At 48.2% G+C, this 15,338-nt stretch overlaps 1 protein-coding gene across 1 annotated transcript in view; it reads right to left on the bottom strand.

Annotated features, from left to right (window-relative positions):
* Nucleotides 1–12,247, bottom strand: part of NID2 (nidogen 2) — a 74,050-nt gene extending 61,803 nt beyond the window's left edge. The window contains exons 1-2 of the mRNA XM_079982905.1: nt 11,956–12,247; nt 8,439–8,744 (exon numbers count right to left, since the gene is read on the bottom strand). Coding sequence (XP_079839031.1) covers nt 8,439–8,744; nt 11,956–12,165 — 516 coding nt within the window. The 5' untranslated portion in view covers nt 12,166–12,247. The remainder of the gene's footprint in view (nt 1–8,438; nt 8,745–11,955) is intronic.
* Nucleotides 12,248–15,338: the final 3,091 nt, after the last annotated feature.

Raw genomic sequence — 15,338 nt, 5'->3', positions numbered from 1 at the left:
TTGTCGCTTGCGGCCCGGGGCTCGTTTTGGAGGAAGGAGACAGGATATATATTTGACTCTGTATGTAAGCAACAATTTATTTCTTTAAAGTATTTATAAGCCGTCCTTCACCCATAAGGAGAGGCTGCTGGGTGAAGCCCATCTAGACCACCGTCCTGTTCTCACAGGGGCTGGCCAGATGTTGTGAGAAACCCACAAGCAGGATCTGAGCACAAAGGCAAGTCTCTTCCCCTGTGGTTTCCAATAACTGGGGTTCAGAGGCACTGTGGCCTCCAACCATGGAGACAGAGCAAAACCATCACGGGTGGATGCCATTGTGATAGGAATTTTTAGGTCTTCGATATATGTTAAATGTTCATAAGTGTACCAACCAAGCACACACATAGATCAGCAGAGGAAGACCAACCTAAAACCATTTTGATTCCCAAACCGAGCAAATGTTTTCTCTGCAAAGTCAAAGGAAAATGGAAAAGCCTCCGCATTGTCTCTTTCCTTCACAAATCCTGTCTTAAGGGCACATTTAAGATATGAATAGCGTGTGAGCCTGACCTGGCTCAAGAACTAAGTGTCCTTCAGCTCTCTATATTGGACAAACAGGCCAAACCTTACGCCAAAGAATAAACGGACATAAATCCGACATCAGGAACCACAAGACAGAGAAACCAGTAGGACTTCAATCTCCCAGGACATTCTATACAAGATCTCAAAGTAGCTGTTCTATTACAAAGGAATTTCAGAAATAGACTGGAAAGAGAAGCTGCTGAATTGCAACTTATTACCAAACTTAAAACCATGGAGAGACCTGGTCTGAACAAAGACATTGGATTCTTATCTCATTATACATGACAAAGCCATTTTTCACCTTCTCACCCCTTGCTTTTTCCTGTAAGACCTATTGCAGTCGTTAAGAGTTGTCAACAGGCTCATCACAGCTATCTGCCAATCACCCTATCCCACCACCCTTCTGAGTAATACCCCTCCCCACCTTCTCACTATATAGAAGGGTCTGGTAACTTCTGTTTCAGTGTATCTGAAGAAGTGTGCATGCACACGAAAGCTCATACCAAGAACTAACTTAGTTGGTCTTTAAGGTGCTACTGGAAGGAATTTTTTTATTTGTTTTAAGTATTTATCATTACAAAAGTCTGGCCAGGCTCCCCAGGCAATCCAATCAAGTGACCATTAAACAGGTAACCTGGCAGACAAGAGGTAAACAAAGCACTCAGATTTCAGCCCTTCTGTGATGTAGGTATGATGTTTCTGGGGGTGGTCTTGATCTACAGGGTGGCAATTTCAAAAGTCTATATACCCTGTTGCAACAGTTCAATAAAGATCAGGCTTACTAGCTGCTTTGCTTCTAAATATTCTCTGGTTGGCCTCTGTTATTTTCTCCTACCAATAGGGGACCTATGTAAGGACTCTATATGGGCTCTTGGGTACCCCATAAGGGAAAAGGGCAGATTTTTGTTTACAACACGATGAACCTACCTAGACCCTGAGATCATCTTCGGAGGCCCTTCTTTGTGTGCCTCCTCCTCAAGAGGTCCGGAGGGTGGCAACACGAGAACAGGGCCTCCTCTGCAGTGGCTCCCCGTCTGTGGAATGCTCTCCCCAGGGAAGTTCGCCTGGTGCCTTCATTATATACCTTTAGGCACCAGGCAAAAACATTCCTTTTTAACCAGGCTTTTAGTTGATCTGATTGACATCCTATTACCTTTTAAAATGTGGGGGGTTTTGGAGGGGTGTTACTGGGTGATTGTTTTTATTTTTATTAGGTATCTTGTGGTTTTATATCTTGATTTTATTCTGTGAACCGCCCTGAGAACCCCAGGTTTAGGGCAGAATAATAATAATAATAATAATAATAATAATAATAATAATAATAGGCTTACCCTCCATGATAGCTTGGGAAAGAGGAGACTGAAAGGAGATACAATGGCCATCTTCAAATAGCTAAAGAGGTGTCATACAGAGAATGGAGCAAGCTTGCTTTCCACTGCTCCAAAGAGGACCCAAACCGAGGGATTCAAGTTACAGGAAACAAGATTCCACTCAACATCAGAAGAAACCTTCCCAGGCCGTACTTTTCCATGACACAGCCTTGCGCCTTCATTGAGTGATTTTTACAAACCTGGTAAGGTGCCTTTGAACTGGAAGAGGCTCCTATGTACAAAGGACGCGGGTGGCTCTGTGGTCTAAACCACTGAGCCTCTTGGGCTTGCCAATCGGAAGGTCGGCGGTTCGAATCCCCGCGACGGGGTGAGCTCCCGTTGCTCTGTTCCAGCTCCTGCCAACCTAGCAGTTCGAAAGCACACCAGTGCAAGTAGATAAATAGGTGTCACTGTGGCGGGAAGGTAAACGGCATTTCTGTGCGCTCTGGTTTCCGTCACGGTGTCCCGTTGCACCAGAAGCGGTTTAGTCCTGCTGGCCACACGACCCAGAAAGCTGTCTGTGGACAAATGCCGGCTCCCTTGGCCTGAAAGCGAGATGAGCGCCACAACCCCATAGTCACTTTTGACTGGACTTAACTGGCCAGGGGTCCTTTACCATTACAGTCATACCTTGTGTTGCGTTTGCTTCATGATACGTTTTTTCAGGTTGCGTCCCGCAGTGACGCAGAAGTACCAGAAAGGGTTACTTCCGGGTTTCACTGCTTGCGCATGCGCAGACGTGCAAAATGACGTCACGCGCATGTGCAGATGCGGCGAACCGTGACCCACACATGAGCAGACACGGGTTGCGTTCTGCTCATGTTGCAAACGGGACTCCGGAACGGATCCCGTTCGTAACCAGAGGTAACACTGTACCTTTTACCTATGCACAATAGGTAACAAGTCCCGCCTTTGGCCCCGCCCACTTGTGCCTCAGGGCCCCTCCCACCTCTGGCATAAGGCCCCCAGGAGGCCGGCCTTGAGGGAACGCAACCCTTGACCTATTAAAGCTTCCCAGCCCAAGAGGGTAGTTCTCTGCCCCGAGGAGCTTACAATCTGAAATGGCCTGGTGTTATTGTCTGGGGTGCTTCCCAGAGAGGCGGAAGGTCAACGTGTCGTGGTTGCCATCTGTTGTTAATAAAAATATGCCCGGCAGTTCTGGCGCTCTTCGCATTGGGCGTGTCGGGGTCATTCAGTGCATTTGGTGCCACAGAAGTAATTGGGTCTGCTGTGTCTCTGGACGAGTCACTGGGCACCCGGGCAAAAAAAAAACCCCAACCAGCTGTGGGGAGGGAATTTTCAAACAGTGAATAGGGCATGGGAAAGTCCGTTCCCCCAGATTATGAAGGCTGGAGCTTGGAGATTAGAGTAGCAATTTATATAGGTGTGTTGTAAATAAAAATCTGCCCTTTTCCCTTATGGGGTATCCAAGAGCCCATATGGAGTCCTTACATAGGTTCCCTATTGGTAGGAGAAAATAACAGAGGCCAACCAGAGAATATTGAGAAGCAAAGCAGCTAGTAAGCTTGATCTTTATTGATCTGTTGCAACAGGGTGCTCCCCTCACACGCAGGAAAGGAAGAGGACCCAGAAAAATGCTGTGCAAGGGCTTATAAAGACTTTTGAAATTCCCATCCTGTAGATCAAGACCACCCCCAGAAACATTATACATACATCACAGAAGGGGTGTAACCTAAGACCACCTCTCAGATACATCACAGAAAAGGCGGTCTAAAACAGAACATTTGCATGTTGTTTTTCTCCTGTCGCTTGTTTATTTCCTGTCTGACAGGTTACTTGATTGGATTGCCTGAGGAGCCTGGCCAGTCTTTTGTAATGATAAGGCTCACACCCTTATTCAAACACAGACATACCCTTAAGACAGGATTTGTGAAGGACAAGACAATGGGGAGGCTTTTCCATTTTGACCTTGCAGAGAAAACATTTGGTCAGTTTAGGAATCAAAATGGTTCCAGGTTGGTCTTTCTGTGCTGATATATGTATGTGCGGTTATGAACATTCCCATATATTTAAGACCATAAAATTCCTATCATAGACGTCACCCTTCCTCAGGGAGTCTCTCAGGAAGCACACAGCCTCCTCCTTCACCGATAACCTCGTGTTTCCTGAGCAAGCACCTTCTGCACCCAAGAAGACCTTCGTGCTAGAGGGTATCAGTGTTATTGCGGGGCCGGAAGGCAGTGCCTGAGGCCGTCGTGGCCGCATGTCCAAATATGTGCCTGGAGATCTGGAATGCAGAAACTATGGACATCCCCGCTCCAGCTGATAAGGATTTCAGCAACAGCCTTTGGGGGATTTTCCTCTCAAACTAAAAAAAAAAAAAAAATTCCTTCCAGTAGCACCTTAAAGACCAACTAAGTTAGTTCTTGGTATGAGCTTTCGTGTGCATGCACACTTCTTAAGTGTGGAAGGAATTTTTTTTGTTTTGACTATGGCAGACCAACCATAGTGTTGGCAGACCAACACGGCTACCTATCTGTAACTAAAAAAAAAAAAAGAGCTTTGCAAATGTTAAGTAAACAAATAAAAAAGATAGTATTGTTGGACGTAGCCAAGGGCTGAGTTCTGGCTCTGATGAAGCCATGCCTTTGTCCGAATGAAAAAGAAGTGGAAAAGGAGAGGGGGGAAATCTCAAAATGTGTAGCAACCAATTTCACAGCATTCCCTTGAAAATAACTCAGATGTTCCTGACACAAGCTTTCCTCCAGAAGTGGTCGTGTTTGGCAAACTGAGACAAGCTGTCATTTCTATTGAGCTGCTTAGCTTCACATAAGGAGGTGGCCTCACCAGCCCAAGAGCAAATCCAGCCTTTGGGCTATCTAACCAGATAGTGTCTGCTCTGGCTGGTAGCAGCCCTGCAGAGCCTGAGGCCCAAGATTTTTGCTTCTAACAGCCGCTGGAAACCACAGGAAGAGTTCCTCCTGATCCAGGAGGCTGTTGTTTTATGAAGAAGAAATTCCTCTTTTGTATATTTGGCTAATGTTTCTTTTATTTTGCTTTCTTTATTTTCTCTTTCTCGCTCTTTCCTCTCCTTATTCCCATGGTTCCTTTCTTTCCTTCTTCTGTTTTTGTTCTGTATCTTTTAGAGCTGCAATTTTACTACGTTATGGGACAATCACAATTAAAAAATGTATTATTATTTTTATAAAAAAAACACTCAAAGAGGTTGACGAAAAAGATAAAGCGATAAAATGGTCACCCAGAAAAACTAACAGCAAAAATTTAAAACTTGCAGGAAGCTTAAGATGACAAGAGACTAAAAGCAGATTAAAATTCACGCCAAGTTTCTAAACATACAAAAGTTTAAAAACTAAAATGGAATAGCACTCACATTAACTTTCTAAGCATCTGGGTGGGCTTGTCTGAACAAAAATGTTTTTCGCAGTCACTGAAAAGAGTACAGTGGTACCTCAGGTTAAGTACTTAATTCTTTCCGGAGGTCTGTTCTTAGCCTGAAACTGTTCTTAACCTGAAGCACCACTTTAGCTAATGGGGCCTCCCGCTGCCGCCGCGCCACCGGAGCACGATTTCTGTTCTCATCCTGAAGCAAAGTTCTTAACCTGAAGCACTTTTTCTGGGTTAGCAGAGTCTGTAACCTGAAGCGTATGTAACCTGAGGTACCACTGTACAGTGAAGATGCCTGCCTGATTATCAAGAGGCAAGGAGTCCCAAAGGACATGATCTTCCAGGAATCTCTGCCCCGAGCCTACTTGCAATGCCTGGCATTTCCCCCCATTCATTTCAGCAGTTTACAAAGGAGAGCATTCCCTGCGGATTCTTCCCTTAAGCAAATGAACAAACTGAGCACAGTGTACAACAAATGAGTGTCGTTGCACAAGGACTTCCACTTGCACAATGGGGGTTTCCCCCCTTCCCCCTGTGCACCCCAAAATTGGCCCTGGGGGGGTCGTGAGAAACCCCAGAAAAGCATGCAGTGGAGAAGAGATGGGGGGGGGGGTTGTCCCATCCGGCAAGCGGAAATGACAGAACCGTGGCCTCAGCACAAAGCTGGGTTCTTCCCGGAGGTTTGCATCTAAACACGCAGGATTAAGCCCACAGTTGAATGGGAAATCTGACAGACAACAGTGTTCCGGTGGGGTCAAGCGTCAAAGGGCAAGGGCAAAGGTCAGAGGTCAGCTTGACTTGCTTGTTCCTAAGCCACCCTCCATGGACTCTCTGAGCACCCGACATTTGTTCAAACAGAGGCAGAGGGCAAATTCTGCCAGCCCAGATCCGGTTTCCTCAACTCCAGAGGGCGGCTGAGACCCAAATCTCAACGCAGAATCTCTGGCAGCCTACGCCAGTGGAACGATCTGCTTGTAGATCCTCCTTCCTTGCAGGTTTTTAAGCAAAGCTTGGAAATTCCTTCTGTCATGGATGCTTTAGCTGAGATTCCTGCACTGCTCTGGGGTTGGACTAGATGACCCTTGGTGCCCTCCCAACTCTATGATTCTTTCTCCCACCCTGTGGTCTTTGACAGGAAGAGACAGCCTGGCGCTCTGAGGATCTGGGGGGTCAGAAGGCGAACAATTCTGCAACCATCTGGGGTGAGGGAGCTCACATTGGCTACCTCCACTTTCGCATGTTCCCTGGCATTTAAAAACACAACATCACGCCAGGGTTATGCGACATGGGAAGCTGCCTGATGCTGAGCCAGACCACTTGCCATATACCTCAGTGTTGCACGCACTGACTGGCAGCTCCAGAGATTCTGGCATGGGACATTCACAGCCCAACCTGATGGTGATAGGGACTGAACCAATATATTAACACACACTGTGTGTGTGTGTGTGTGTGTGTGTGTGTGTGTGTGTGTGTGTGGCTTTAATTCTATTCGTTTTGGCTCCCGAACTCTGAAAACCCGGAACGTTTTCGAACATTTTTCGGAAGCCGAATGTCCCGACACGGCTTCCGCTTGAGTGCAGGAAGCTCCGGCAGCCAATCGGAAGCCACGCCTTGGTTTTCAAACGTTTCGGAAGTCTAATGGACTTTTGGAACGGATTATGTTCGAGAACCAAGGTACGACTGTAAATGTTCTAAGCATTTTGCATTATATCTGTGTCGATTTAATTTGTGTAAGCCACCTTGAGGCTCGGTTTGGGAAGAAGGTGGGATAGAAATAACAATAACAAACACAACAACAGGACTTTTTGCATGCGAACCAGAGGCACCCCCACTGAGTTAACAGCCCTTTCGTGTTGTTTTTAAATGTGCGCAAATCGATTTAAAAATAGATATCTGCAGACCTACCTCGTTACAGGAATGCCATTGGGGCCTTCATTTCCATGCGTGGCGGAAAATCTGAAACATGCCTTTCGTTCCCAACAGACACAGGAATGAATCATTCACAGAGATATCCCCCACCCACCCAACAAAACAAGGCTGAGGTTAAAACGGTTAACAAAACAAAAGCAGTCAGACTTTCCCAAAACGGAAAGCCCTCTTTGCCTTTTCCTAGGCAGCTGCCTTAAACTGAGTCAGACAGCTGAGCCATCTTGTTCAACACTGACCGGCAGCCTCTCTCCAGGGTTTCAAAGAGCACTGAGTGCTGCCAGATCCAGCACTTGTGCTGCCAGGAAGAGTTGCTGAGATCGCTAAGCTTGAACGCCGGAGCAGTCCTTGTTTCCTTGAATACAGAGTTAACTTCACTGACACCATGTGATTTATTGTTGACCTGGTCATGACGCCAAATCACCTTTCCATTTCCATCCCAATGGGAGCAGCGGCTGTCTGTATCTCTTCCCTCTCTATTGTATCAAATGCCCTATAGGATCCCAACAGCTTGGCCAATGACAGGAGACGAAGAAGAAGAGTTTGGATTTGATATCCCGCTTTATCACTACTCTTAGGACGCAGGTGGCGCTGTGGGTAAAAGCCTCAGCGCCTAGGGCTTGCCGATCGAAAGGTCGGCGGTTCGAATCCCTGCGGCGGGGTGCGCTCCCGCTGCTCGGTCCCAGCGCCTGCCAACCTAGCAGTTCGAAAGCACCCCTGGGTGCAAGTAGATAAATAGGGACCGCTTACCAGCGGGAAGGTAAATGGCGTTTCCGTGTGCGGCTCTGGCTCTGGCCAGAGCAGCGATGTCACGCTGGCCACGTGACCCGGAAGTGTCTCCGGACAGCGCTGGCCCCCGGCCTCTTGAGTGAGATGGGCGCACCAACCCCAGAGTCTGTCAAGACTGGCCCGTACGGGCAGGGGTACCTTTACCTTTACCTTTACCTTTATCACTACTCTAAGGAGTCTCAAAGCGGCTAACAATCTCCCTTTTCCCTTCCTCCCCCACAACAAACACTCTGTGAGGTGAGTGGGGCTGAGAGACTTCAGAGAAGTGTGACTGGCCCAAGGTCACCCAGCAGCTGCATGTGGAGGAGCGGGGAATCGAACCCAGTTCACCAGATTACGAGTCCACTGCTCTTAACCACTACACCACACTTGCGCACCCCAAGCAGAAATTGCCAGAAATGCAGACGTCACAAACCATCGCCTCACCTGCTTGGAAGGCTCCGAGTTCCGGCTGACTTCTTCGTAGGCCCCCACGTTCTCCCAGGTAGCGATGAAGGTGTGGCGTGGGGCAAACCCGTCCGCGCTGGGGAATCCAGTCTGGATTAGCTGGGCGGCCCGATCCGTCACCTCCTTGGAGTCGTCCAGGCGGTAATAGATTTTGCCCCTCCCGCCGCTGGTGTCGATGTCTGACAGGAAAGGAGCAACCGCGGGGAAGTCCGTGGGGAAATCATCGTCCACATACTGGGTCTCTCTAGGGAAGTCCTGGGTGGAAATGATCCCATTGGTCCCAACCTGTCAGGGAGCCAGGTCAAAGAAGAATGAATAAAGTGATCAAGTATCAAACGCAGTGGAAGACTAAAGGTTTGTACGGTTCTCATCATAAATTTTTATTTAGTTTTACAAATTAAAAGTGACATTCAAAATCATAAATCATAGAAAGATAAACAAAGAATCAATTGAATCTCTGGAATTTCCCCCACCCCTCCATCACTAATCTTTTTTCGCTGCATATTTTAAGTCACTCCATTTTTTTAAAAATATTCCATGCACTCCTAGTTCTTGCTACATTATAAAGGTAAAGGAAAAGGGACCCCTGACCATCAGGTCCAGTTGTGGCCGACTCTCGGGGTTGCGGCACTCATCTCGCTTTATTGGCCAAGGGAGCCGGCGTGCAGTTTCCGGGTCATGTGGCCAGCATGACTAAGCCGCTTCTGGCGAACCAGAGCAGCGCACGGAAACACCGTTTACCTTCCCACCAGAGCGGTACCTATTTATCTACTTGCACTTTGACGTGCTTTCAAACTGTTAGATTGGCAGGAGCAGGGACCGAGCAACGGGAGCTCACCCCGTCACGGGGATTCGAACCGCCGACCTTCTGATCGGCAAGCCCTAGGCTCTGTGGTTTAACCCATAGCGCCACCCGCGTCCCTGTTACATTATAAGTGTTATTTAAATCCTGCTTAGGAGCTCAACTGTTTCCAGTGGTCTCCAAGATAAGTTATAAATTCCCCCCATTCTTTATTGAAATTCTATTCTTCCTGGTTTCTGATTTTCCCAGTCATTTCCGCCATCTCCACATAGTCCATCAGTTTGATCTTCCATTCCTCTCTGGGGGGAACTTTTCCTTCCTTCCATCTCTGGGCTAACCGTTTGTATAGTTCTGGTTTCCTCACCTCAAAAGGATACGGTAGAGTTGGAAAAGGTTCAGAAAATGGCAACCAAAATGGTGGAGGGGACAGAGCAACTGCCCTTTGAGGAATGGTTGCAGCATTTAGGACTTTTTCATTTAAAGAAAAAGCAAGGAAGGAGCAACGTGATAGAATTTTATAAATTTATGCATAGCGTGGAGAGAATGGAGAGAAAAAGCTTCCCTCCCTCTCGTGTAACACGATAACTTGTGGACATCCAATGAAAGTTGGAAGATTTGGGGCAGAGAAAAGATACGTCTTTACACAGCGCAGAGTTAAACCCTGGAACTCCCTGCCACATGAGGCAGTGATGGACCCCGACCTTTAGATGGCTTTAAAAGAGGATTGGGCAAATTTATGCATTAAGTGAATCACAGGCATCTAATTGCTTACTCGTAGCTGGATGGAGAAATGTAAGAAAGATTTAGGTCCCAGGTGCCGGAGAGATAATCAGGAAAATTAATACTGACTGGCCTGTGGAATGAGATCAGTTGGTGTCACCACCAGGGAAGGTGGGACAGCCTTCTCCATGGTGACTCCCAGATTCTGAGCTCCTTCCCTTGGGAAATGCTGTTGTCCTCCTCGTTACAATCATACCTCAGGTTACAGATGATTCAGGTTGCATTTTTTTCAGGTTGCGGACTGCCGCAAACCGGAAGGGGTTACTTCTGGGTTTCGGCAGTCGCGCATGTGCAGAAGTGCTAAATCCCGCACGGATCATGTTCGCAACCCAAGCGTCCACTGTACTCCCTTTTATGCACCAGTTATGGGCTTATTTTATTCACCTGAGCCTTCAAGGTTTTAGTATCCCAGGGACCCACAGTTGCAAATGTTAGATTGCAGTTTTTAATGCAATTGTGAAATACTTTTGCGATAGAGATTTTACTGCATGATAAACTGCCTTGAGCTCCCGGGTGGGAGGAGGGGTAGGCACAGAAATAAAAGAATACGTCCATATAGTGCTTAAAAACTCCACTTGCAAGCAGCCCATAAAAACAATCAGAGCATTCTGCAGGAATCCTTGAAACAACCCTGCAAGGAAAATTCCCCAGATTAAGTGGGAGGCAGCTAGGAAAGTGGAGGTTTGCTGAAGAGTGCCTGGTGGGTTTACAGCCGTGGACAAGAATGGAGCCTGGGAACTTCCAGGCTCAACAATAACAACCTTACTCACAAGGAAACTGTGTGTCTGCTTCTGCCACAGGAGGCTGTGGGCAGGCTGCTGCCTTTCAGCCTCAGTTTCTCATCCATAAAATGGGAGCAGCACCAACTCACTATTAAGGTTAAGAAAACACATCTGCAAATGAAAAACTGTTGATTTTATTTCCTTTTAGCTATTAAAATCTAGCAGGTTTTCGTTTGCATTTTTCAAATAAGTAGATGTGGAGAGAGGAAGCTCATGGCAGAATTCGACCGTTAGCCTTCAATCGGTGGATCGGGACCAGCTGCCAGCTCAAAGCCGGACCCAAAGTGGGTCACCACAGCAGCACAACCACCCTACATTTACACAGGGTTGTGCTTGGAGTAGAGCATCAAAATTAATTGACCCAAGTTTGCTATGTCTGTCTGTTTCAATGCAGCTACTCTGAGCAGGGGGAGCATTGGATACCCCCAACTGCATTGGGGGAGGGTCTCAAAACAGGTCCTCGGTTTGCAAAGGCCAAAAGGCCAGCCAGCTAAATGGATGTGTCATCACTGGAGAAGATTTGGCGACAGAGATTCTGCAACGTGTGTCAAGGGACGGAGCGCCGGCTTGGAAAAAGATATTTGGAAAGGGACACACAGAGTTCTTATTGAGTGCCCAGGAATGTCCTGGGCAAACAGATGCCCGGCCAAGGACCCCTCCCTGACTCTGGCATCTGGCACAGCTCTGGGCTGGCTCAGCAGGGTGGTGGTGCCATGGGGGGGGGTGAGTCCTTGGCTCCTCTCTGGGGCTGGTACCATCCTCCAACCAGGAGCCTGACACCAGCCTTTGCCAAGCTGGTGCCCTCCAGATGTTGATGGGTGACAACTCCCATCTGCCCCGGATGGCACATCTGGAGGGCACGAGAAAGCCCCGTCGGCCCCAACATCTGGAGGGCACAGACAACACCCAAACGCCCTGCCCACCAAAATGCGGAGGGTACAGCGCCATCCAAAACACCTGGAGGGCACAACCCCCATCAGCCCCGCCCAACATCTACAGGGCGCATCCATCCCCGTCCCGTCCAACAAGATCTGTGGGGCACCCGCTGGGCGAAGGCTGCCCTAGACGAATGCCCTGCTCCTCTCCCCCCAAGTCCCCCGATCTCTCTCTCTCTCTGGGTCGTCGGACTTACATAGACCTGGCTGAATCGGGTCTCGTAGTAGAGCAGCGGGCTGGGCAGCTGCACGGGAGCCGAGGTCTCGTCGTCGCCGTCGGGCAGCTGCCGGTCGCCACGCGGGGGCCCGAAGGGGAAGAGCTGCGCTCGGGGCAGGGCAGCCCCCCAACCCGCCAGCTGCAGGAGGAGGAGGAAGAAGAGCCCGGGCAGCGCGGCTTCCCCCAGCATGGCCCTCGCAATGGACTTGCTCCGGGAGGAGGAGGAGGAAGGGGAAGCGGGCGGGGCGGGCGCAGCTCCGGAGCGGGAGGCGCGAAGCCCACGGCCGCCCCCTCGAGTCCCGGCAGCTGGCCCAGGGCAGGGCGGGGCCGGAGGCGCCTCTCCCGCCTCTCCATTGGCTGCCCGGAGCCCGGGCAGCGGCCAATCAAGCCCTCCTGGACGAGAGAGGATGCCAGTAAACCCCCCCCACACTCCACCCCCCCGACGGCAACATCTGGAGCTCGTTAGAGGCTCGGCGGGCGCAGCTGCTGCAGCGCCGCTGGCTGCCCGCCCCGTCGGGGATGAGGCCTTGGTGCCCGGCGCGCATCGGAACAGCTGGATCCCGCTGCTTGGGCGCAGGCACGTCGCGCAGAGAGGGGCGCAGTGGACCAGGAGGAGAGCCTGGCTGCCGGATCAGGCCATGGTCCATCTGGTCGTTTATCCTCTGCGCACAGGGGCCAAACAGACGCCCCGAGGGGGAAACCCACAAGTGGCACTTTCTCCCCTCCTGTGGTTCCATCTGAAATTCCTTTCTTCGGAGAAGGCCACCTTAAGCTCACTGGCAATATTGTCAGTGGAGATGAAATACATCAAACATAAAAAAAAAGATCATGGCCACTGGTTCCATCACCTTCTGGCAAATAGAAGGGGAAGAAATGGAGGCAGTAGGAGTTTTTACTTTCTTGGGCTCCATGATCACTGCAGATGGTGACAGCACTCACGAAATTAAAAGACGCCTGCTCCTTGGGAGAAAAGCAATGACAAACCTAGACAGCATCTTAAAAAGCCGAGACATCACCTTGCCAACAAAGGTCCGTACAGTGAAATCTATGGTTTTCCCAGTAGTGATGTATGGAAGTGAGAGCTGGACCACAAAGAAGGCTGATCGCCGAAGAATGGATGCTTTTGAATTATGGTGCTGGAAGAGACTCTTGAGAGTCCCATGGACTGCAAGAAGATCCAACCTCTCCATTCTTAGGGAAATCAGCCCTGAGTGCTCACTGGAAGGACAGATCCTGAAGCTGAGGCTCCAAGACTTTGGCCACCTCATGAGAAGAGAAGACTCCCTGGAAAAGACCCTGATGTTGGGAAAGATGGAGGGCACAAGGAGAAGGGGATGGGAGAGGACGAGATGGTTGGACAGTGTTCTCGAAGCTACTAGCATGAGTTTGACCAAACTGCGGGAGGCAGTGGAAACAGGAGTGCCTGGCGTGCTCTGGTCCAGGGGGTCACGAAAAGTCGGACACGACTAAACAACAACAGATAAAATACTGAGGAAGATGGACCAACTGTGTGACTCTGGATGAGGCCACTTCTTTGCCCAAACTATATCCGCTTCAGGCATCCCACCTACTGCCACCCTCCCGCCCACCCCACCCCTTTTATATGAAGTGTCATAGCTCAATAACGGAACATTTGCTTGGCATGCAGAAGGCACTGCATTCAATCCTTAGCATCTCTGGGTGAGACTGGCAATCGCTCGTGCCTGAGACCCTGGAGAGCAGCTGCCGGTCAGAGTAGACAATATTAAGGTAGATGAACCCCATACACTCCTTTGGTCTATAAGGCAGTGCCTTTGTTCCCAGCTGTGCAACTCTTTTGTGTCACCTCTCCTTTGAGTTCCAGAAAGCCGCTGTGTTTTCCTGTCACTGTAATATGTTCCTTGACGTGCTCCTGCGTCCAGTTACACTGAAACCCCAGACTATTCCCAGCTGTTTCCCAGTGACACAAAGAACATCCTTTTATAATTACAAAGAAGAAGAAAAAAGGAACCGTTGTTCAGTCATTTGACATGCATTTGCAATGCCCTGGGGAGAAATGGAACATTTCCTCTTCCTTTAACTTTAGTGCAGTGTTTAATTAATTCTTTTAGGGTGCAAAGGCCAGAGGCACAGGCAGAGGGGAGAGACACAGGCCTGCATTTTGCTAAATAAAAAAAAGAGAGAAAAAGCTGAATTCCATATCAAAGAAGACTGCAGTCTTGCACTCAGCACAAACTCTGCATTTTGCAAAAATCTGCATGTGTTTCCCCAGGCACGACTTAATTTGCTTCCTTTTGAAGAAATATTGTGAGGAGGGCAGTGTGAAGCACATATTCATTCTGTAAACAAGTCCACAGTAATTCAATGGAACGTCCAAAGTCAGGAGTAGTTTATCTTGGAATCTCAGATGGTACGGTACTTTAGCTTTGCTCTTCCACCTGAGCTTTGCATTAGAACCACTGGCTATGGGCATGGTAAGCCACTTGGTGCCAAAGAAGGACAGAACTTTCTTTATGTATGCCACAACAGCAGCAAGAATACTTATTGCAAAGTACTGGAAGACACAAGATCTACCCACCCGGGAAGAATGGCAGATGAAGGTGATGGACTACATGGAACTGGCGGAAATGACTGGTAGAATCCGAGACCAGGGAGAAGAGTCGGTGGAAGAAGATTGGATGAAATTTAAAGATTATCTACAGAAATATTGTAAAATTAAGGAATGTTAGAAAGATGTTGGAATGAAGTTACATGGCTTTAGCAGAAATGTTATAAAGAATTAAGTATAATAGATTGTAATTGGATTAAAGGAAAAAATAATGTTAGAATTTGTTAAGTTAAATGATAGGACAGAAGTTTGAGGAAGATGGAAAGGATTTGCTGAAACAATTAATCGAAGTGGAATGCAAAAAAAGGGGAGGTGTGAGGAGGTCGCTGAAACAAGTAAAAGAAAGTTAATAACATTGAAAGTATAGGTTGTGGTTTTTTTGTTTTTTTAATTGATTTTGTTTTATTTTTGTTATGTATATGTAATATTTTTGTTTTTGTATTGTATTGTATGGTTTTGTTATGTTTAATTCTTTTTCTTTTTCCTTTCTGTAACTTTCAAAACTTTAATAAATTAAAAAAAAAAGAACCACTGGATTAAAGGTTTCGCTATAATGGGGTGCTTCAGGAGGAACTGTCTATTGAGCGTTGATTCTGAATTGTCTACAGAGAGGTTACATGTTGTTGTGTCAAAGCAAGTGCAAGCCAACACTTTCCAATTCCTTTTCCCATCAGTTTACTTCTTGCAAAGAGTTTGATCCATTCCACACGCCCTTCCACAGTGGGGACATAGGTTTCCAGGCGGGAGTTGATCCCGGTGTGGATTTGCCAAGCGTG

This window comes from Podarcis cretensis (genome assembly GCF_951804945.1).
Source record: "Podarcis cretensis genome assembly, chromosome: 1".
Lineage (NCBI taxonomy): Eukaryota > Metazoa > Chordata > Lepidosauria > Squamata > Lacertidae > Podarcis > Podarcis cretensis.
This window is presented reverse-complemented; position numbering and strand designations above follow the sequence as displayed.